Source organism: Xyrauchen texanus, unplaced genomic scaffold (genome assembly GCF_025860055.1).
Source record: "Xyrauchen texanus isolate HMW12.3.18 unplaced genomic scaffold, RBS_HiC_50CHRs HiC_scaffold_599, whole genome shotgun sequence".
Classification (NCBI taxonomy): Eukaryota; Metazoa; Chordata; class Actinopteri; order Cypriniformes; family Catostomidae; genus Xyrauchen; species Xyrauchen texanus.
This window is the reverse complement of record NW_026266576.1, coordinates 1-24,011: the sequence shown is the minus strand read 5'-3', so window position 1 is coordinate 24,011 and position 24,011 is coordinate 1. Positions and strand designations below refer to the sequence as shown.

The 24,011-nt window shown below is 36.6% G+C and overlaps 1 protein-coding gene across 5 annotated transcripts; it reads left to right on the top strand.

The window, feature by feature from the left end:
• Positions 1-5,484: 5,484 nt before the first annotated feature.
• LOC127642401 (rho GTPase-activating protein 12-like) lies at positions 5,485-23,163 on the top strand. Of its 5 annotated transcripts, none has more exons than XM_052125016.1 (18): positions 5,485-5,625; positions 7,969-8,229; positions 10,609-10,749; positions 10,836-10,916; positions 11,552-11,677; positions 13,526-13,597; positions 13,801-13,862; positions 14,551-14,632; positions 15,461-15,586; positions 16,434-16,535; positions 17,091-17,189; positions 17,281-17,380; positions 17,487-17,606; positions 17,909-18,007; positions 18,178-18,255; positions 18,478-18,612; positions 19,138-19,243; positions 22,377-23,163. In XM_052125016.1, the coding sequence occupies exons 1-18, from the start codon at positions 5,608-5,610 to the stop codon at positions 22,549-22,551; spliced, it is 1,983 nt and encodes a 660-aa protein (XP_051980976.1). In that variant the 5' UTR covers positions 5,485-5,607; the 3' UTR covers positions 22,552-23,163. The 5 variants fall into 5 exon arrangements, with proteins under 5 accessions (XP_051980976.1, XP_051980977.1, XP_051980978.1 ...); XM_052125017.1 differs by lacking the exon at positions 13,526-13,597 and adding an exon at positions 12,550-12,621; XM_052125018.1 differs by lacking the exon at positions 13,526-13,597.
• Positions 23,164-24,011: the final 848 nt, after the last annotated feature.

Below are 24,011 nucleotides of genomic sequence, written 5' to 3'. Positions count from 1 at the left end.
AAGACCAGCCTAATTATACAGTGTTTCCTTAATGGAATAGTTTAGCCAAACGTTAAAATTGTGCCATTATTTAATTATGTCATTCCAAACCTATGTGATTTTATTTCTTCTGCGGAACACAAAAGGAGAGATTTGAATGAATGTCATGATCGCTGATTTCAGTACAGTAGCAGTTGAAAGTGAAACTTTAAAGATTAGAAAAATCTCCCATAAGTGTAAAAACTAGTGCATCATATTCCAAGTATTCTGAAGGCATGAAATCACCATGTGTGATGAACAGACCAAAATTTAAGTCAATTAAATCATTGATAAACTTTAAACAGAGCACAAATAAAATATGGCGACACGTCAAACATCACACCTCATTGGTTATTTGGTCAGAAATCTGATTGGCTGTCTAGGCAATAGCCAATTGACTAGTTGATTTTGAAAATATGTAGTTTAGCACATTTGCTTTTCTTTAAAGTGCACTCGGTAAAGTTTTCCTCATTAAAAATGTTGTTCTCTTAAGAAATTTAGTTATTTCCAAACATGATTAAAATGAACATAATTGCCAGGTATTTCCTTTGATATTGTAATTGATTATTAATTTTTATTATTCGAATTGACATTAAAATATTGACTTTGTTTGGGGCAGCTGCATATTCTTTATGTGGATTTTGCATCAAAACAAGATGAGAGCTGCATTACTGAAGTGCATTATTTTGTTTAATTGCATGAAAAACAAAGTGTTGTTCACATTTAGAATAAATTATACACAGTAAAATGTAGATAGTGAGCATTACTGATATGTCTCTAGACTCATTTAAATGCCTCTGATTTGCCTTTGCATTCATGCAAACCACGGCCCAAAAAATATGTTTGCTAATACAAAACATTGTCGCAATTATGGGAGTACACCTAAATGTAATGCTGTAATTGACACTACTCAATTATATAATTGTGACCGCTGTAATTGTAATCTCAATTATTTTTCTGTAACTGCGCAGCCCTATATAAAATCATGACCACTCACATGAGCATAAGATTCCATTCATATGTATGGAAACCTTGTAAAGGCGCTTCAATCTACAGGATCCCCTCATGGATCACACGGCCAGCCAAATACTACTCATTTAATCACATTAATCACTCTGTTATTGGACACTTTGATTCATGGATTAAATGAATCATGATAATTTGAATGAATAGTGCATTTCTACAATGGCATTGGTAACTGGAAATATTTGCATTTGAATGATCTAACAATTCTGCCTCCTGGTCTGACTGATATTTCATAATCTTATGGTGACTTCTGGGAACTGTCTGTATCAGCAATTTGTGTAGAGTGGCTTGTTTTTGTGTGTGTGGTGTCACGCATTATTAGTCTGTGTGCCGAAGACCTAAAGGTTAATTGGTTGTCTCTCTGTCAGAGTTTGAGCATTGCTAAACTCACTGAGGTGTGAAATAGACCTATAATTCCCTGTAAAGTTTGCTGACTACTGCACACTAAATCACTCCTCTTTCTTATAGTCTTACATGTTGCTTAGAGTGTGTTTGTGGTTGTGTCCAACAGTGCACAATTACAGTATATTCTGTGGTCTCATACTGCAGATGTAGACCCCCTAAGTTTAGTTGAGCAGACATGCACATGAGCACACACATTGATGTGGCTTCAGGGGTCCTGGGGGAGATGATTGTGTGGCTGTGCCCGCATGGGTCTGCATATGTCACAGATGTGCTAATCTGTGGCTGAGCAGATGTATCCTTGCTGCAGGCACTCAGCTGGAAATATAGGTTAAGCTGGTCATCCATACATAGTCATTGAGGAAGACAGAAGGATATATGGAGATGGCCTGTTTGTCTTTTTGTGAGTGATGAAAGAAAGTAAAAGGAGGGTTTTCAAGAAACAGAAAAAAGGGGAAATAAGATAAATTTAAAATATAAACATGAAGGATATGTCCCAAATACTTTGTCTGTGGGCTTACACATGCATATAATACATTGACAAAAGTTCTCAATAAGGTCACATTCTTTTTCCTCTCTCCCTCTCTCAGTGCCAGTTCACACTTATACGGTTATGCAACTATATTCGAGTATGTTACCGCTTGGCACACTCAGGTCTTTAAGTACTGTAAATGTGTAAAAACCTTAAGGAACCTCTCCGGAAGACTTGAGTCTGATTCTCTCATCATTTACTCACCCCCATGCCATCCCAGATATGTATGTATTTCTTGCTTCTGCAAAACAAAGATTTTAATAGAACATTTCAGCTCTGTTAGTCCAAACAATGCAAGTGAATGGTGACCAGATATTTTAATGTCCAAAAGGGACATGAAGGCAGTATAAAAGTATGCCATAAGACTCCAGTTGTAAATCCATGTCTTCTGAAATGATATGATAGGTGTGGGTGGGAAACAGATCAATATGCAAGTAATTTGTTTTACTGTAAATCTACACTTTCATGTCCACATTCTGGGCTGGAGATTTAAATATTGATCTGTTTCTCACCCACACCTATCATATCTCTTCAGAAGACATAGATTTAACCAGTATAGATTACTTTTATGCTGCCTTTTTGGACCTTCTGAGTTTTGATCACCACGGACTTGCATTAGAGGACCTACAGAGCTGAAATATTAGTCTAAAAATCTTAATTTGTGTTCTGCAGAAGAAATAAAGTTATAAACATCTGGGATGGCATGAGGATGAGTAAATAATTAGAGAATTTTCATTTTGGATGAACAATTCCTTTAAACGAATCTACAAGTAAACTTTAAGTTATTTCAACTCAAATCATTTTCATATCCATTTAGTTATTTTATTCAATCATTCATGCATTCGTTCATTTGGTTATTAGCTGTGAACAAGCTGTATAATGTGCATTCTTAGGAAAAAGCACCAAACTTTTGTCTTTTTCTTTCTCTCATATAGTCTCACACACACACACACACACACACACATACACACACACACACACACACACACATTTACACTGCAAACTATGAGGTGCTAAGGAGGCAAAGGAATGCTAGTTGCCATGTTTACAAATTATCCCTTCATTTGGTTCAGCACAGGATAAAATGGATTGAGGGATCCTCCTAGTGGCCAATCGGAAAAATGGAATGACGCCTGATGCAGTATATAACATTTTTGTGGTAAAATATAATTTCTCCTATCCCAGTTTTTTTTTATTATTAGTTTTTCATATCCCAGTTTAATGTGCACCATAAATATCTAATTATAACTAAGTTTCCATCCAAGGGTTTTTTTGTGACAAAAAGTGTAGCGGATCAAAAAGTTTACCAATATAGCTGTTGGAAACTAATCGCTAAAATTTCACACAAGTGTCAATATAAAAATTTTCCTTAACTCTAGTTACAATAAACTCTATATCGATACATTAAAAGTCTCGAAAAACTGGTTTGGAAACAAATTTTGTCGAGAAAATAGGCATTAACGCAAAATGACAGAATTGACCCCAATCGTTAGTCTGTGTTAATCATGTCTATAAGGCATATATCATTTAAAGCCAATTGTTTGTACGTGAATCACCAGGAATGTCAACACAAATAACTCTCATGCACCTGTATCGACAAGTGCACAGAGAACAAATGAATAGCCACTCTTTGTGATTAATTTAATCGTTGTAGCCATCCATTTATGTATTAAAGTTCCTTTTCCACACCATTCAAAATAATAGACGGCAGTCATGGAATTAGCCCACAATACAAAAAGCATATAATTTCTGTGCACAAAGATGTTTTAAATTAAAAATAATACTAGGAGAATAGCTTCAATGTGCTTTTTTTGGAACACCAAATTATAGCCCAATTCTATAAAATAATTTTTTTAGCTTTCATTTGAAACAATACCAGCAAAATTCCCTGTATTAAATCAAACAAATTACCAAACGAATAAAGATTAAATGTAAAATAAATAAATTATGTTGTTAGGCCTATATAATTGTCCTTTCTTTATACAAACTTAAATGAACCTTTCCATGTTTTGTTGATGAAAAGTCGGTTGAATGACATTCTCCGAATGTTCTACACTTCTTTCAAGAATATAAACTATCTGAACTATTTGTCCAATGCTGAGTTCACTTTCAGAAAACAAGCTTTTGACCATTTTAAAACTTTTAAATATTTTAAATCTAACCCTCTTTACCTCAGACTGCATTTGCTGAGCTTCTTCAGAAAATGTAAAATGCATTATGATGCTAAAATGTATTTTAGTTGACAATCAAGTTCAGTTGGTCATTAAAAGTTGCTGGACTAATATGCGGGACATAATGCAGTTGTGATGGTGTGCTTTAGAGTAGATGATTGTTCAAAATATTCTTTTGAAATTCAGGAATGTATCATATATAAACCCTGATATTACACTGCTTCAGTTTTTCTTTAATAGCTGTGCACACAACATATACGTCAATGGATGATCTTTATACTAAGCCTGAAAGTTTCCCCCACTACTTGGTGCAGGTTGGCAGCTTGAACAGGGCCATGACAATTCACTTTCACTTTCGGGTCTGAACTGGTGGCAACATGCAAAATGCGCAACATTAGGACCAATATTACAGTTCTATCAGAAGGGCAACTGCTCCCTTTTGACTGCAATTCCTCCTCTTCTGATTGCTTTTATTTGTGAAATTAAGATGACAGGATACTGGCTAATTTCAATGAATTGTTTCAATACTCTCCCCATTTTTAAAAGACTTTGGGGCAAAAAATTAGGGACATCTAAGTACAATTAATGTGTACCTTTTAAGTAATTAACTCAAACACAGTTGGAAGATGATGGACAGATGGATGAATGGATGATGAGTCATCGAGAGATAGAAGAATGGATGTCTTCATGAAAAGTTGACAAATGCTTTCAGAATTCAGATCGCTGTGTGTAGGTGGGGTGGGGTTGAGAGAAAACCACAGAGCACTTCATTAGCTCCCATATCTGAGCATCTAATCCTAAACATCTCCACGATAAGGGAGTAGGATCCACCTTTCATAAAATAAACAAATTTGTTGTCTCATGTAGCAGCATTCAGGTGTGTAAGTTCTCAATTTGCCCATGTAGACATGCATAAAACACTCGCGTTCAGAGTTTACAACCTGTCTTGATTGAATCTTATTGAATCATGAGTCTCATCTTTTTGGCTGTAGTTGTCCATTGGCTCATATGCTGCATCACTTACAGCTGCTACAGTGTATTTTGTATGTCTGTGCTGTGCATTTCCTCTTGGATGTGCTCTACAGATTTCCACGTGGTGGTGTGTGGTTTAGCATGGATTTGAATATATTCATCTTGGTTTCTGTGTGTGTACGCAATATTCTAAGTAGATTAGATACATTTGTCTAATGTCTGTTTTGAGCTCATGCCTGCTGTTTGGGTTCATTTCAGATCTTTACCTTTCTTGTGAAATAATAATTTAGGGCGGGCTGGGGTTTCTATATTCAAAGTGCTGTTCTTTTACGGATGTATGTGTGTGGGTGAGACAGAGCCAGAGAGGGACTGATATGCAAACAGGGATTGAGGAGTGTATGCAGATATTGAGCAGGAGAGTTTGATCTCCATTTGATTGAAGAGCACAACACAGAAATATTTCAACCTACAGTGCAGGAGACGAGCATGAGTTCCTCTCAGAAGGTGAAAGAAAATTCAATGCAAATTGTAACTTTTGATGTTAACAATGTTTTAATATTAAGTTAAATATTTGTATTTTCATTTATTTATTTATTTTATTTGTTTTTATTTGATGTAGCTTATTTTTCTCTTATTTTTCTTTGCCTTGAGTGTGTTTGGATGTCATGCTTTATTTAAAAAGAGACCAGGTGAAGTTTGACATGACTTGTGCTCTTGCTACTCTCTTTATACATTGCGGAAGCATACTTTGTTGTATTTGTCATTCTTAAACTAAGAATGTAGTCTTTGATGTTAGTTATACTAGTATTTATAGTTAGACAATGACTTTTTTGGTTTTCATCTGCAGATGATAAAAAATATGTGTTTGGACGTGAGGAATTAAATGTTTGGATTCGTTTTTGGCACGTTTTGCCCATCTCCACTCAAGCACAATGTTGATGTGGCTTCGAGTCTATAATGAAGGTTGATATTATATTTCAGTATGACAGGAAGGTTTGTATGTTTCCATGCATGACAGAATAGATGAGCTATCCACATACTCCGACAGTGTGTGCCAACAGGCCTTTCCATTAAAAACAGGAATTCTGACTTTTTTTTTTTAAAGGTCAGCAAAGAGTGATTACTTTGTTGCATTGTCCACAGCTTTGTGCCATGTTCTGCACAAGTTTGTCTTTTAGAACACAGATCTGATCCCTCTGTTATGGATACATTTTTAGCAAATTTGTTATTTAATTTTTAATACATTTTTCTTTTTGCTAGCTACATTTCACTAGTTGTGGTTTTAGAAATTTGTGTGTGTGTGTTTATTATTTACAAATAACACTTAATATCACTTGTTCTCTCTATCCAGTCCCATGCAAATAATGGAAATAAATTGCCCTCTTTCACCAAAGCTACATTAACACCACAGAAACTATTCATGTAGTACCAACTCAAATGGATTAAGTAAACTTCCATTTTACATATTGAAATGTACAGTATAGAAAACAATGACATCAAGTTGTGACAAAACGTTCTAGCATTTTGTTGCTTTAGTTTTCTATTGAGTAAACTGAACAAGCAGGAAAAATAGTAGTTTGTGTCTGTGTGTGTGTGTGTGTGTACTTTTTTACTAGACAGTTTTTGCTGAAAGAATGCTACTATCATTGCATTTACATGAATTCATTTAGCTGAATTCATTTAGCAGACAGTTTCATCCAAACTGACTCTGACTGGTATTTATGTCATGTATTGTTTCAGTAGGGTGAATACAGATAAAGTGGTAAACTTTCTGATAGTTTGCCATTGGTGTTGTTTTAAAAATCTAATGTTGTCATAAATGGTTTATTTTGAGTTGATGCTGATTTTTAGTAATGGAGGAAAATACACAATGAAAAAGATTAAGTTTAAGTTACCCACTTTACCTGTATTCACCCCATATGTGTTTGCTGAGTATCAAACCTATAACATTTATGTTTATTGTGTCAATGGTCCTTAAATTTCTGAAATCATGATGTCATCGCTTTTCCTCTTGATCCATATTTGGGATTCTTTGCCAATTCAGTTTTTGTGTCATTTTAAGATGAGGCCTTTCTTCCAAATCAAGGTTTAGAATGAAGAGTGTGATCTGAACAAGGATTAAGCATTTTTCCAGCCAGAAAAAAACACTATTGACAGATCTGTCAGAGCTGATAAGTATATTCAAATCAGAGCCGACTCTTTTAGATTTAGCTGAGAACAGATGCTCATTGTATGTTGCAGTCATTCTGTGCCATGTGATGTCTGGGACATGGAAATACTTCATTTTGCTGTTGTTCTCTCCTGGAAAATCTTATGCAAATATTTCCATGCTGAGTTTATTAAATGCTCTTCATTCTTTTGCTCTCATTTGAAACATGACTTGTTTTGAATGAAAAGTATGAGAGTTTAGCCAGCTGTCAGCGTCAGCACATCAATAAAATAATTGGCAGGCATGTGTAGGGGGAAATTACTTTTGGATCCCTCTCAGAGTTTGTTCAATGCTTGGCAGAATCAATCAGTTTTATTTGCTGCTTTTGTTTCTCTTGGCCCTCTTTTTAGCAGATGATTGTAGTTATCTTTTCAGGCATATATCGGTGCTACTAAATGAGGTGTTTATGCAGAAAGGTATTCAAGAAAACTGTTGCACAGTTACAGGGTTCCCACAAAGGGGTAAACGTGTAAATATCAGGGAATTCTAAAATGGTAATTTCCAGACCAGGACATTTCTTTATAAAATATGAATATTTCTAGATATGCTCTGCTTTAAAATATCACATTGGCAAGAAATAGCTTTTTTGAGTGCAGTGTGTACACAGTAATAAAAAAAAATATTTCTTTTATCCACAGGGCATATCTCCCATTGGGCAGGGCCGATCAGAGTCCCCAGTCTACACTAACCTCCAGGAGCTAAAGATCTCGCAGTCCTCTCTTCCTTCGGTGCCCTCCTCCTCCCCTCTGCATATCCTGGGCGACTGGGAGATGCACAAAGACTCGAGTGGAAGAAACTTTTACTACAACCGCACAACTCAGGAGAGGACCTGGAAACCACCCCGCTCACGAGACAACGGTCTCAGCCGTGGGGACATGTCCAGCACTGGGGACATGGAGGTAACATACACATATACACTGTACAACAGTAGCTCAACAAGTGCTGCAGTGTGTTTACATCAAATAGACAACAAACTGTATATTCATCAACAGTACACGTGAAGAACGCAAGCATCACTTTAAGAGAAAACATGAAAAGAGAGGATCATGTTGCATCTGTTAAACACATCTTTGCACTGGTTTGTATTTGCGCTTATTTGTTTAGCATGTTTAGTACAAGTACAGAACAATGCAAATATCAGTGTTTTTGTCAGTGTTTGAGTGTATGTGCCCATTATGCTTGTGCATGTGAAAGTTTGAAATAGGCCAGAGTTAAAGTAGGTCTTCAGTCTAAATTTAAGCCTTCAAAAAATGCTCTTTGGTTATATAAGCTTCAACAGACTGCTGTGCTGAAAACAGTGGCGCAATGCATTTTCGTGTCGTGTTTGTGTGCATATTAATTTACGTGACAAAATGTTTTTTTGTGTAGAATTCTAGTTCTGAAAGTCTTTGTAAAGAACATATCTGTCTAAGATGGTAAAATGTTTGCCTTGCACAAACGTTTCTGAAGTTCCAAGATTTTATTGTCCATTGCTGCCATCTAGTGGTGAAATATATTAATTTGGGCATAATTCATGGCGACATGCTATGTTTTGTTGTTTATTAGTTAAAATCTTATCTGTTGAAGGTGCATTGCAGGAATAGTTCATCCAAAATACTGTCATTTACTTGGTAAAAACTTACTTGGTCCAAACACTTATGAATTCCTTTCTTATGTGGAACACAAAATATGTTAGGCAGAATGTTAGGGACTAACAACAGTCACTGAAGCGCAGCTCATTAGTGACATGAGTGTGAGTAAATAATGACATATGACCAAAATATGACATAATGTGGGTGGGGTTTACACCTAAAGAAATTAACAGAATTTCTGACAAATGTTTCAAAGGCCTAGAAAAGCTCTTCATGGTGGCTTCCATGAATATTATTACTTATCTCTTTAAGTTAAGCTCAATCAAAAGCGTTTGTGGCATAATGTTTATTACTACAAAAATACATTTAGCCTTGCACCTCTTTTTCTTTAAAAGAGCCAGTGATGCACTTACAATGGAAGTGAAAGGAGACCAATAGTTGAATGTTAAAATACAAAATTTTTGGGGCCTGGGTAGCTCAGCGAGTACTGACGCTGATTACCACCCCTGGAGTCACGAGTTTGAATCCAGGATGTGCTGAGTGACTCCAGCCAGGTCTCCTAAGCAACCAAATTGGCCCGGTTGCTGGGGAGGATAGATTCACATGGGGTAACCTCCTTGTGGTTGCAATTAAGGGTTCTCGCTCCCGATTCCTTTTCGGGAACATTCTGCCTATCATATTTTGTGTTCCACATAAGAAAGGAATTCATAAGTGTTTGGACAAAGTACGTTTTTTACCAAGTAAATGACAGTATTTTGGGTCAATTATTTCTGCAATGCACATTCAACAGATACGATTTTAACTAATAAACAACAAAACATAGCATGTCGCCATGAATTATGCCCAAATTAATATATTTCACCACTAGATGGCAGCAATGGACAATAAAATCTTGGAACTTCAGAAACGTTTGTGCAAGGCAAACATTTTACCATCTTAGACAGAAATGTTCTTTACAAAGACTTTCAGAACTAGAATTCTACACAAAAAACATTTTGTCACGTAAACTAATATGCACACAAACACGACACGAATATTAATTGCGCCACTGTTTTCAGCACAGCAGTCTGTTGAAGCTTAAATAACCAAAGAGCATTTTACCCACAAAATAAATTCAAAAATAAAATGTTCACATGTATAGCCAAATTATATGAATGAAAACATGATTTTAGTGTAATGAAATCACTAACTAACCGTTTCTATGTAAAGTTATAGCTAATCTTACAACTTCATTGCCATGTTGATAAGATGTCAATAAACCCTAAAATGACTGTAAAAATGAAGATTTAAACAAATTTACAGCTCAAATAATAAAAAAAGAGTTTTAATAGAAGAATTAATGAAAGTGCATTTATAAAATTATAAGCTTTGCATTTCTGCTTTTTAAACTCCATTTACTTCCATTGTAAATGCCTCACTGTAACCTCAATTTTTGCTTTTTTTTTTTTTTTTTTTAAAGAAAAGGAGGGACGAGTTTAAATAGATTTTTATAGTAATCAACATTATGCCACAAATGCTTTGAACAGATCTTAACTTGTATTGAACCTGGAATATTCCTTCAAGTGATATCAATTTATAAAAAATAGTCTATATAATTTAACATATTTTTTCAAATTATTTCCTATTAATAATTATTGCATCATGTAGTTAAAAATATTTGTTTTCATGCCTTGCTTTGTCTTCCGTCTTTTCTCTTCTATTCTCCAGCATTTGTCATCCGAAGAGAACTGTCTCAGCACTCGCTCCAGTCAGTCAGACAGTCAGTATGGATCGCCCCCTAGAGGCTGGTCAGAGGAACTGGATGAACATGGACACACTCTCTATGTGTCTGAACACAATAATGAGAAGGTGCTGGGAAGAGATGCTTACACAAAAAAATATCTTCATGTAATAGATGATGCACAATATAACAGAGGGTTTTCTTTCTTTTGCAGTGGATTAAACACGTGGATGAGCAAGGAAGGCCGTATTACTACAGCGCTGACGGATCTCGCTCAGAATGGGAGTTACCAAAAGTAAGCTGCACATTCAGATAGACTGTTCACAGATAGTTAAATACTTTCACAGGTATACCCTGACAGTCTTCTCTGTCATTAGATCACATGGTTTTCATTGACTGCTTTAGCTGTAGTTTTGGCCCAGGCATTAGGAAGATCTAAAAGTAACCCTGATTCTTTAATCTAGTTAATGGAGATCAGTGTCTTAAGTGCAGCCAGACAATACTGGACCCTGTTTGTCTGCCACACTTTTCTCCTGTACGCACAAACTGTTACTCGCACATATGGTGTGCTCTGGGGTGCTGTGTGGGTTGGGATGGGCTTATGTTTGAAGGAGGAGATCTGACCACACATGGTGCTGTGGACGGTGAGGAGAGAGGTACCCGAATGGCTCTTTGCTTCAATGTGTTCTTGTCATTCTCAGTACTCATTTTTTGTGCATTAGTGTTTCTTTAGAATTTTGTAATAGTTACTCTAGTCACTACAGTTTGAACCTCTTCTGTTTTCTTTATGGCAACGTTTACTACCTGTGGAATTATGTAAATTCGTTCTGTGCTTTAAATGGTTGTGTTGGCTGATTTAGTGTTTGTTTCCCCACTTTATCACATCACTAATCTCTGTATCATCTATGATTTCTCTCTCTTTCTCACCAGTATAATCTCTCCCCTCCAAACTCAGAAGAAGCTCCGAAGAGTCAAAGTTTGGAGAGGAAACCGCAAGAGCCCATTGTCCTGACCAAGTGGAGACACAGCACATATGTGCTGGACATCAGTGACAAGGTACACGTCTAAACACATACAGTACACACCTATGTAACAAGTTTTACTTTCAGTGTACTAGAGTTGTTCAGATGCAATATATTAATATATCCCTAATCTTTTCTTACAATATTGCAGATATTACTTTAGATCCTTCAGTATCAATCAATATTGATAACATGTGATGCGTTATCTATACTGAATCATGACTTGTTTGCAATGTGTATCACCCTGCACTATTTAGTTTACATGAACCTAAATTCAACAAACACAGTCTTAATAATCTAGTCAGGGGTGTAACTACAGGAAGGGCAGGGTGGGCAGCCGCCCTAGGGCTCAGAGTGAAAAGGGGCCCACAACAGTCGACCAAATGGAACCGTAAAAACAACCACAGGAGGGGGCCAGACAGGTTCTTTGCACTGGGGCCCGGAAGATCCAAGTTACGCCACTGAATATAGTAACAGATGCTCTTTTGTGTAGTATTTGTTGCTATTTTTTCATGAAAGCACATGCAATTACAACAGGTTTTGTGATTTTTATGATATTTATTATTATTGACTCGTACGCTCATGCATGTAAATCTCTAGCCCTCCCAAGTATTTTTCTGTAGAAGTCAGCATGTTGCCTAAAAGCCAATTAGGAGGCTTCCTCTCCTGTCAAGTTCATTTATTCCTCCACCCAGATGCCATTGCAGATTAAGCTCCAAAAATATTTCCTCTTGGAGGGCATGAGGCTTTAAACAATCCCAGATCTCGTTTGTTGAATTTTTGGTTAATGTGGTTCATATTTTCCTTTTTTGTTTCTTGATTATGAGGTTTCTTTAGTCAAGTGCATTGACACCAAATTGAACAAAACAAGCCTGATATAATGTTGCACAATGGTTTTCATTCCAGCTGCCATTCAAAAACAGATGGTTCAGCTTTAACTGCCTCCCCAGGGGCTTCGACCTATCACTGTACAGAGAAGTTAGTCGCCTCTTTATGCAGTAACCAATCAGATGATTTGATTGCAGATTTCTTGATTTCTTCGCTTCTCAAATTGAAATTGATTTCTAGCAATTCAAGGAAATAAATCGGTTAATCAAAAGCTGCTGAAAATTGAAATGTGATGATGTATCTGTATGCGTGTGTGTGGGTGCATATGATTGCTTATTTGTATGTTTGTGTTTGCTGTGTTTATACAGTACTAATGCTTCATATAACTCAGAAGTGTATTTTGCTCACTAGCATGTCCACAAAACCTTTGTCAATACCAATAATGAATTGCATGTCAAGACTTACTCTACATGTCCACTCGTGCAGAATGAGTCTTCTCCATGGCGCTCCATGGCTATTGGTCTGGCGCTTTTGAAGCATGTATGTATTGTAAAATGTAAAATGAGTGTGGTTGTGTTTAGGATGGTTTTTGATTGCTTTAAATAAACAGTCAATAAAATCATTGTATGCATGATTACAGTTGGAAAAAATGCAAACTAGAGAATGCCCAAAGGATGCATATACTGTTAATTTAATAAACTTTTGTTAACGCTGCCAAAGCCTGTATATTTCCACCTCTCATTTGCATGAAGTTGAGCATTTCTCACCTTTTTTGATGGTCTCTCACCGCTTTGTCTACTCCAGTCCGATGCTCTGCTCCCGTAGAGAAGAATTGAAAACACCTGCTCACTCCGTGCCATTGGACATGTATGGTTAGAGTGATATTACAGTACTGAAAATTGTCTGTCCCATCAGGGAACATTGATGTGTCTGTCTTTTTATGTTCGGAGACCGTAAACCGCCCTCAGACTGGATTTAATCTCTTTTCATTCATTCTTTCACTCCCTACTCTTCTGAGTGTGTAACAATGCTTTTTCTGCTTTTAAACTTGCAGGAGTCTGTACATGCCAAACAGATCTCTCCTGAATCAGACTCCTGCCCCGCTTCACCAAAACACTCCTCTACTGTTAGTATGCATGCTAATCTGTTTGCTTATCTGCATGCTCCTAACAATGCATTAACATATAATTTACTGATCACTGTATCATTTGCTAAATAAATCTCAAACAATATCCAGAATTAACCATGCTGAATGTATTTTGATTTCTGTTAATATAAAGTTTTTATTTTAAATTAATTGATGTGTACATCTCTCTTTCTTGATCATAGCCCTCAGAAAAGTGTGGTGTGCTCAATGTCACCAAGATCACTGAACATGGCAAGAAAGTCAGGTAAAGATTGCATCTCTGTATGTTGCATATTAAAAAAAAAACATTGTATCGGGGGGAAAAAAAGGTATGTATTAATATTAATACTAATAATTGTTAGGTATTTAATAAAACAGTAATAATAATAATCTTATGCATTACTTTTATTTAGATATACAGTGGGGTTTAAAAGTCTGAGAACACATTCAAATTTTAAAAATAAAGTTATGTAAAATTAATAAGAAGTATTTAAGATTTTGCACTATTCTAGGTCACTAATCAAATAAGCACAGTACATTGCCCATGTTAACTCCTCTGTACAAAAGGTCAGATTTCCTTGCTTCCATTGAGGCATACCAGACACTCTTGGGAACATTCTCAGATCATGCTGGGATTATAAGGATCATCTGTGTTTGCACAAACTTGTGAAGTCCATGCTGGCTTGTGTGCATGCTATCATTAAAGCAAAAAGGGTACATGCAGTGCCAAACACCAAGAAATTCATAGACATTTTTTATTGAACCTTTTACACAAATTGTTATGCTGATCATTTAATTTGTAATTAAAAAGAAAAGACTATTAAGTTAGAAAAATGCAACAACAACAACAATTTTTTTTTTTGACAAATGTGTTTGTCCAAAGTTTGTTGATACTTCTGTAAATTGTTATTCAGAACTGTGACACTGTGCTCTGTTGTCTTTGTATCCTGCAGAAAGAATTGGGCCTCCACCTGGACTGTTCTTCAGGGATCCGCATTGCTGTTTGCAAAGGGTCAGGGCACCGGCACTAGCTGGGTATGTGTTCCTGTCAGGCTCTACTACAAGGATCCATTCACTGTGGCAGCTGTGGAATTTTCCTCCTGAAAAATGTTTAAATTGTTTGACTCTGTTAGTCTGTAGTGACAGTTGACAGCATTTCAGTTTACATGTTTTGAGTACTGGCAGGTTCTGCTATAGTCTGCTGAAGTTATGGCTGCATTTATCTCAGAGTACACCATGCAAAATTCATCCAACTTCAGTTTTTAGATCATGTTCCAACGACAACACATGATACATTTGTAGTGTAACTGTAACTATATTCGTTTTGTCTTGTGAATTGTTAGATTTAGAATTTAGATTATTAAAGGTGCATTCAGTATTTATTTCCCCATTTAAAATTTTTACAGAATTCAGAAGTGAATAGTACTGTAAAAAATACTGTATGTACACTCCCATGAGATAAAGACTCCAGTCTTATTAGTAGAGTAAAAACAGCAATTTTACAGCATATAGAGTGGGTTGTCTCTTGGGGCCAACATTATGAGATCACATGACCAGCCATTTTATCATGGTAAAACCCCTGTTGTTGAACCTGTTTGTTTGTTGAATAAATTAATCATGGCTTACGGCAAAAACTTCTGCGTGATGCTGCATCCACCACACGTGGTGTCAGTATATGTCCAAGACAGCTGCCATACTAGCAAGGGCCACATAAACACAAAATTACTGAGTGCACCTTCAGCTCTCTTGCTGTTTTTCCTCTCTCTTTCATTTATATCTCCCATGTGTGTCGTGAGATGTTTTCATGCATCATCACTCTTTTTCTGTTCTTTTCTTCTTTCCATCTCCTCTGTCTCTTCAAAGTCGTACTGCCGCAATGGTTCCTTCCCTGAACTCCTCCTTTCATTGCTAAGTAACTGGAAGCGTTCGATTAAGCTCCATCCTGCAGTGTCCTATAAGACGCACTGTAGGCGTGTCCGGGCCCCCTCTGTATGTGTCAACCTCTCTGGACCGAATGTGCCTGCTAAGCTGATCTAGGAACAGTTTTTCCTGGTTTAAAGATGACAGCAATTCATAATTTGATTATTGACAGTTTAGCAAATTATTAAAAAAAAATTACTTATAAAGTTTAATTCAAATTTGATGTTATTTCAACAGACTGAAAGCTTTACTGCACATATTACAGTTGTAATGCAAAACTCTTTTCAGATCAGCTGGAAAGGGCAGGTTGTCTCTCATTTTAACTGCATGTCCTGCTTTCTGCCTGTCTGCCACATTTTTCGTCCCCTTGTTATGTGCTTAAATTGGGTTCTTCTAACAAGAGGGTGGTTTGTATATGTTACCATCTCTAGAAATGGTTATTTGATATACAATAAGAAAATGAATACAGTGAGAACCCATTATTTGCTGGCATACATTTCTGCATATAAAGACTAAATAGTTTTTTGTGCATTTAGAATGTGTACAAATGAGTTCAATTTGGATTATCATAATAGATATTAAATGGAGGTTATGGTTGTGCAAGGCATGTACTGTGTACAGAGTGCTCTTTGCAAATCTGGACCATAAATAATGAAACCAAGAGGTGTGTGCATTGTGCATTTACATTAATATCTAACCTATTCTAATATTACTGGACATTCCTTGCCACCCAGAACTTATTGACACCTAAAATGCTGTGTGCTTCATAACTCACTTTTGACACAGGAATATGAATATAGCTGATGTTTAATAGCACTGGACTAAAGAGAATCTTGAATAACGCCTAACAAATTCTTTATTGAGAGTGGCAGGATTCAGATTGTACACTTACGCAAACTGTCTTATTCAATCCAAGTTTGGAGGGAACCAGTCCAAACCAGAATTCACAGTGGATCTTCGAGGAGGTTCAATCGAGTGGGCATCCAAAGAGAAATCCAGTAAAAAGCATGTTATTGAGGTGAGTCAGCTGAATTTCTCAAACTTCTTGGAAACATTTTCTGTTATAAAATGTTTGGTTCAATTGCAGTATTTAAGGGGATTTGTATAGTAATTACACTGCAATTTCCTGGTAAATAAGCACAAGATAATGCCCAGGGTTCCCACTGCAAACCTGGAAATATCAAGAAATTATTATAAAATTGGGTTTTCTACTGCGAATTACTAGTTTTCTCTGCTGTAAAATATTTCAGGAGCTAGATATTTCTCTTGCGAGGATGAAACATGCTCACAAGCCATAGTGATGTCATATTTGTAGGTGAATCGTACTTTTGAGTCAATTCTTTTCAGATTTGTCACAACGGTTTACGAATCAGTCTAAATGATCCATTAGCAAATCCGTCTGAATCCAAATTATTTTTACAAATCTGTAAATCAAAGTAATTGCAAACACCTGGAGAGATCACCGTAAAGTCATAAAAATGAATTAAGGATCCCCAAATTCCAAATTTTCGGTAACTGAAGCTGTTGCCTAATATGATCCCACTAACTTCAGTCTGAACTTTGACCCCTCCAGCTGAAGACACGAGTGGGCACAGAGCTGCTGATCCAATCAGAGATAGACAGTGTGATTAATGACTGGTACAAAGCCCTGTCTGAGACCATCAACACACATGTGGGTGAAATACACACTCACACAGTACAAGCAGTTAGTTTATAATAAACAAATAAATAACACACACATTGTAATAATGTGCACACTGCAGGCATGGGAGTCTGATGAGGCCATTGAAGAGGACATGCCTGAATCACCAGGAACTGAGAAGCAAGACAAAGAGAAAGAACACAGAGACTCAAAGAAAAGAGGTATACTATACACTCAAACACACATAAACACATCATAACTTCACAATAAGGTTTATGTATTCCGACACACACCTGGAGCTGCTCATGAATGCTTGTTTTTGTGCAGCATTGAAGAACTCCTCCAGTATGGAGTCCTCCGAACAGAAGAAGACAAGAGTCAAGCTAAAAAAGTTTCTTACTCGTAGACCCACCTTACAGGCTGTCCGAGACAAGGGCTACATCAAAGGTAATACATACAGTTATGTGAACATTCAGCCTAGTATAGAGCTGTTTGAGGAATAGTTCACCCAAAAATGAAAATTATGTCATAATTTACTTACACTCATGTTGTTCCAAACACATATTGCTTGCTTTCTTCTGTGAAACACTAAAGAGTGATTTTACTGATTGCTGAATGGCAGTTGATAGTGACTCACTTTAAATCTTAAGAAAGGATTCATATATCATGTCCCTAGTCTTCAGAAGGCATACAATTGGTTTTGATGAGAAACAAGCTGAAATCTAATTCATTTTACTGTCTGTTCTCAGATCAGGTGTTTGGCTGCAGTTTGACTTCCCTGTGTCAGAGAGAGGGAACCTCCATACCCAACTTTGTCAAGATGTGCATTGAGCATGTGGAGAGTACAGGTATCCATCTGCATTTGTTTGATCAATTGATTGATTTCAGCGCAAATACAATGCAGTTCATTCAATTTAAGAGGTGTAATTTAAGGCAGCAACATTTTGTTCAGCTATATGAACAGGCTGTTAAACAAAGACAATGACTTCTTCTCCCATTTGTCTTTTTTTCTGCTCAGGCTTGAATGTTGATGGCTTGTACAGAGTCAGTGGAAACCTGGCAGTCATCCAGAAACTGCGCTTTGCAGTCAATCACGGTAAGGACTCTTGTGTCTGAATGAATGTCGTTGTATAAAGTGGTATCTCTCAAAAAGGTGTCACTCATCTCATTCTCTCGAAGATATAGTGTAAACAAGTAGATGGACACTGACAATGGAACAATATTTTTATTTTCATATTTTATCCTGTAGTACAATAGCTTCTTATTTGTCTTATTTGCTGTGTCATTCTTTGATCTGAATTGGTTTTTACATCTGCAGATGAAAAAGTGAATATGGATGACAATAAATGGGAGGACATTCATGTGACTACAGGTGCTCTTAAGATGTTTTTCCGGGAGCTTCCAGAGCCCCTTTTCACCTATGCATCCTTTAATGATTTTGTCGAAGCCATCAGTAAGTACCTTTACGAAATACTTATTTGATTGTTATGCAAGCAGACATTATTAGGTTTAATATGACCTACAAAGGTGTTACTAGCTATGTCTCAGAAATGGTTGGTTGAAGAAATTATTAGTTTTGTTTATGTCTTTAAGAAGAGTTCTTCAGGTGTCATCCAAGTGCAAATTATTGGCTAGTAATTGCTCTTCGTAAGTGCGATCTCAAAAATTTGCAATAATCCGAACAGCTGGAAATATCATATATTGGTCAAAAAGTATGAACAAAATAAATTCATAAAACCATTCTTATGTTAATTGACAATATACATAAGAATGGATTTATAAATGTCATATGCAGAACTTCATTCTACTCGTGTTTCATGAAGAAGGCCTGTTGGTTTTATTATTACACATTCAGCATAGGGTTATATAGCATCAGCCACAAGATGGAGCAGTGTGATCTGGGAATAGTTTTTCATGTTATTCCCAGCCGTGTCTCTGTATCCTAATCCTGCTCTCTTTTATTTTGCTTCCTTTTCAGAAAACTCAGATTACAAGCAGCGAGTCCAATCCATAAAAGACTTGATCAAACAATTGCCAAAACCAAATCATGAAACAATGAAAGTTTTATTCAAACACCTGAAAAGGTAAGGAAAAGCTCCTGCCACTGTTTTTAATGGGAGTTTGTGTGTATAATTCACAAGGCTGTTACATGATAGAGTAGTTCATTTATTTATTTTTAGCCGGGATGGATTTGCTATCTTGAGTTAATAAGCCTTCCATTCCTAAACATCATCATTCATTATTGATTCAGGCCAGTGTAATGTGTGTGATTGTTGGAGGTGATGAGGGTGTGGTCTGTGATCTGCACTGCAAGTCTCTATCGAGTTATCTCACTGTATCCATTACTGGGACAGACCTGGAGATTGGCCAACTATATCATTATGAGAGCGGTAGAAATGTGGAGCAGCATAGAGGGACAGGAATATAGAGGAAGAGACTTTACACCACATCCTTTTGATGAATTGCCATTGGCACTGGGGTGTGATGCTCGAGCCATAAAGAGCGAGTGAGAGATATTGTCTTGACAGTGGGAGAACATGAAGGGATTTATTAAAAGAATATTTCACCCAAAAATGAAAATTCTCATCATTTAGTCACACTCATGCCATCCCAGATGTATATGACTTTCTTTCTTCTGCTGAACACAAATTAAGATTTTTAGGAGAATATCTCAGCTCTGTAGGTCAATATAAGGCAAGTGAATGGATACCAACATTTTAAAGCTCCAAAGAGCACATAAATGCAGCATATAAACTCCATTACTCCAGTGGTTAAATCCATGTCTTCAGAAGTGATATGATAAGTGTGGGTGAGAAACAGATCAATATTTAAGTCCTTTTTTACTATCAATCTCCACTTTCACATTCTTTTGTTTTTGGGCATTCGCCCAAAATAATATAATTTATAATAAAAAGGACTTAAATATTGATCTGTTACTCAGATCCTATCATATATCTTCTGAAGACATGGATTTAACCACTGGAGTCTTGGATTACCTTTATGCTGCATTTGTGCTTTTTGGAGCTTTAAAATGTTGGTATCCATTCACTTGCATTGTGTGGACCTACAGAGCTGAAATATTCTTCTAAAAATATTTGTTTGTGTTCAGCAGAAGAAAGAAAGTCACACATCTGTGTTGGCATGAGGTTGAGTAAAAGATGAGAGAATTTTCATTTTTGAGTGAACTATCCCTTTACTATCCTGGACTATCCCAAAAATGAAACTTCTTTCATCATTTACTGACCATCATGTTGTTCCAAACCCATATGACTTTCTTTCATTCCTTGGTTAACAAAGAAGTTTCACGAACTGTGTTCAGGATAGTTGGACTGTAATATGGGTCATCAAATTGTTCATCCATTGGTGATTGTCTGTGATTGTATGCTGCATGCAGTAAGAATGTAATTAAATTAACTAACAAGCCGTGCAAACCGTTCTTGACTCAAGTTGGCATCAAGCTTCACGTGGCAGATGAAATGGCTATTGTTATGTTCAACCCACATGCCATGTCTTGTTACTGAGGTTCCAGACTCTTTGTAGTAGCGTGTTATTTAGTCTCGCAGAAACTGACTTTTGACCGGCATAAAGTCTGGTCCAATTTACAGCTTATTCTAGCAATGATTTGCCCACTTAGAAAAGAAAAGACAGTCTGATTGACATGTAAAGCAACCAACAACAGTTGGTTTACTCTTATGTGACATTTATGGATGTTTATCTGAAATCAATGATATAACAATAGTTGGCACTGCAATCTCCAAAAGAATTTAGTGGAAAAATGTGAAAAGACTTTGTTTAGAATGCAGTCCAAGTGCTAAATTTGTTGCAGATATAACTCGAATAACAAAATGGCATGTACAGTTCTGAAAATGCATACTGTATCTAGCTATATGTCTACTAAGCACCTCAAATCAAACTTTGAATATGTTGTGAAGATTTATAGGTGAGAGTTACTAGCCCAGCAAACTTTGGTACGTCTAGTCATTAGTTCCTCCTCAGAACCGCTCGATGTAGTAGCCCAGTTCTTCATAAGCACAATTTTGTTTCCTGGCGGTCTGATAGAAACCTGCATTTCTTTATCCACAGAAGTTGCATAAAGCCTGCCCATCATATTGGAACTGGTGATTTGAGCAATTGTTATGTGCAATATGCAGATTGTCTGTGAACCGACTGTGGGCTTTGCTCATCTGAACAACTGATTGTCTATGTCAAATAAATGATTGCATAATAATTAAATAAATGAAAAACAAAAAATGCTCCTGCTCAAACATAATGATATTAGCTCACACCATTTACTGGGGTCTTTTTTACAGGCATCAGGCCTGTGTGATTTACCTGAGATTTAGCAGCAATGTGCTAATCCACTACTGAATCTACTCTTCTTTTTAGATTTACGTTTATGAAGTAACATTATACATTCTTAAAGTCTTGTGGGGTCTGTTCAGGTCTCCTTCACCTTAATTTTGCACTCAGCATTGTAAACACTGTAGTCAAACTGTCTCATGTCCTTAATTGAGTGAGAGTTACATGTTATCAAGTAGAGAACAAGCTAAAATGGCAACACTACATTAAGATGTGTCTGTTCATGTGCATAATTTTAAGGCAAAATCAAATGATGTATTTTAGGAGGCCATAAATTTTAATACACTTATTTCTGGCTTCTTTGAGTTGACAAGTTAAAATAAAGTGGGAAATAAACAAAGAAAACTCTACATATAGAGTGACTCATTTTCCCTACGTTGCCTCACTGTGTAATTCTGAATGTAGTTCGAGACCGGTATTGAGTCCCAATCGTAATTGCAATATCAAACATGCACAATGACATTTGCATTTGCATTTAAATGGCTTTCGGTCCACTGTAACTCAAAATGGAGGATGGAGTCAGAATGTTCCAGTAAAATTACGGGCTGACATTTCACTGTTGCAGGAAAAGGGATCTGTATTTGTGTAATTTCTGCGCAATACCCCATACTAATGTAAAATAAGTGCCATTGGGAACGCAGCATTTGAATGTGGGGTACATTTGTTTGCTGTGGCAAAATTTATTTTGATTTACCTGCTGCATATTCACCTTGTAAAATTCAGACAAGTGAAAACTCTGTATTAGCTAAAGACGAAGATGTACCGTTTATGACGATCACCTTTGAACAACTTGAGCAACTCCGTGAACACATATGAAGTGAATGTGCTATTGAATCTTCCTTTCTTTCTGTTTTGCAGGGTGATTGATCATGGCGAGGTGAACAGGATGACTACCCAGAGCGTGGCTATCGTGTTCGGGCCAACCCTGCTGCGGCCGGAAATTGAGACGGGCAATATGGCCGTTTATATGGTCTATCAGAACCAGATTGTAGAACTCATCCTTCTAGAGTATGAGAACATTTTTGGCAGGTAGAAAATCTCTGGAAGGTAACGAACCTTCAAGTGACGCCACCTGAAAATGAATCCTTTGAAACTTTAACATCTCGTATCCATTGCACTATAAGAAAACAAAGACAAGCTTTATTGTGACACATAATGCACCACTGCTGTGGAACAAGCTTAAAAGAAGAAATTAACAGAAACACATGGATTTACTGTGACTTATGACTGGATATAAACAAGGTCAATAAATACAGGAAGGTTCTTTATGCACTTAATATTGTTTTTGAAGTTTTGAGGATATACACATTTCTTCCTTTGTATTTTACCCTTTGGATTATCATTCCTGAGGTGGTGGTATCTTTGTTCTTGGCTTAGAATAAGCTGGACTTTTGGACAATTATGGATGATCATTAGTCCCCATGATGCACTCTTTTTGGAAGATGGGAATAATTCCTAAATTGGACACTGGAATGGACTATGTAGCCAGTATTGATCCCTAGCATAAAAACTGTGGACTGAGTGGATGCTTTAAAGACTTTTGCCAGATTGAGTTCTTTTAGTGAAATGACAGTAGACCTGTTTTTTTGGGTTTAATTGATTTCAGACAAGGATCTGACTTTATCTGGGCTATCCCAAGCTTGGAATCCCCAGAATAAGCTGAAAGTGCACTGTATTTAGAAGGTAGTATTATTTGAGAGTGCTACGAACTTATGGACAATGGGGTTGTTTAAAATGGACAAGGGTTAATAATCAGTATTAGTGCTGGAATCCCCAGTTTAATCAAATAGGAAAGATTCAGGGAAACCTTCCCTGTTTCTTTAAGAGTGTTCTTCACCCAATTGTACTGTATTTTCCCTCCATCCACACCTTCCTAAAGTTCAATGCAAAGGCCACGCCCCCACTTGTTTCAGGACTTTACTCTGTTGGATAACTGACATAAACATCTCATCTGTCCATCATGTCATCCAAAAGAAATCTCAGAGTCTGCCTTTTAATGAAGTTACCATCCCTTTAATGAAATATCAGGACTTGTGGTGTCATGTTTGTGAGGCCTGTGGAGGTCTAACCTGTGTTGTTTTCTTGTAATAAAAGGACTGTGTTGTGCTGAATCATATAACAGTATAAGAGAGCCAGGTTGTTTTCCAGATTTTTTGTGTAGTTTAAAAGCAAGGCCTCTCTCACTCCCGCTCATATCTCTTGAGTTTTACTGGAAATAGAAATGTGAGATACTCAGATTGGTATTTAGACCTTATAATGTTTCAAGTCAATACATTGTATTCGTCTTCTCTTTCCCGCTCGAGCACTGCATGGAAAGGAACTAAAAACCAATAACAGTATGGTACTGGAAATAGTACTGCAGTTAGTGTGAATTGAAGGTACAAATGGAAAACGCCTTCTGTCTCTCTCTCTAAAATAATTAAAACATTTCAGAAAACATGTACAGATTATTTCAAAAATAACTTGAACCTGTTGCACAAAAATGATACCAAT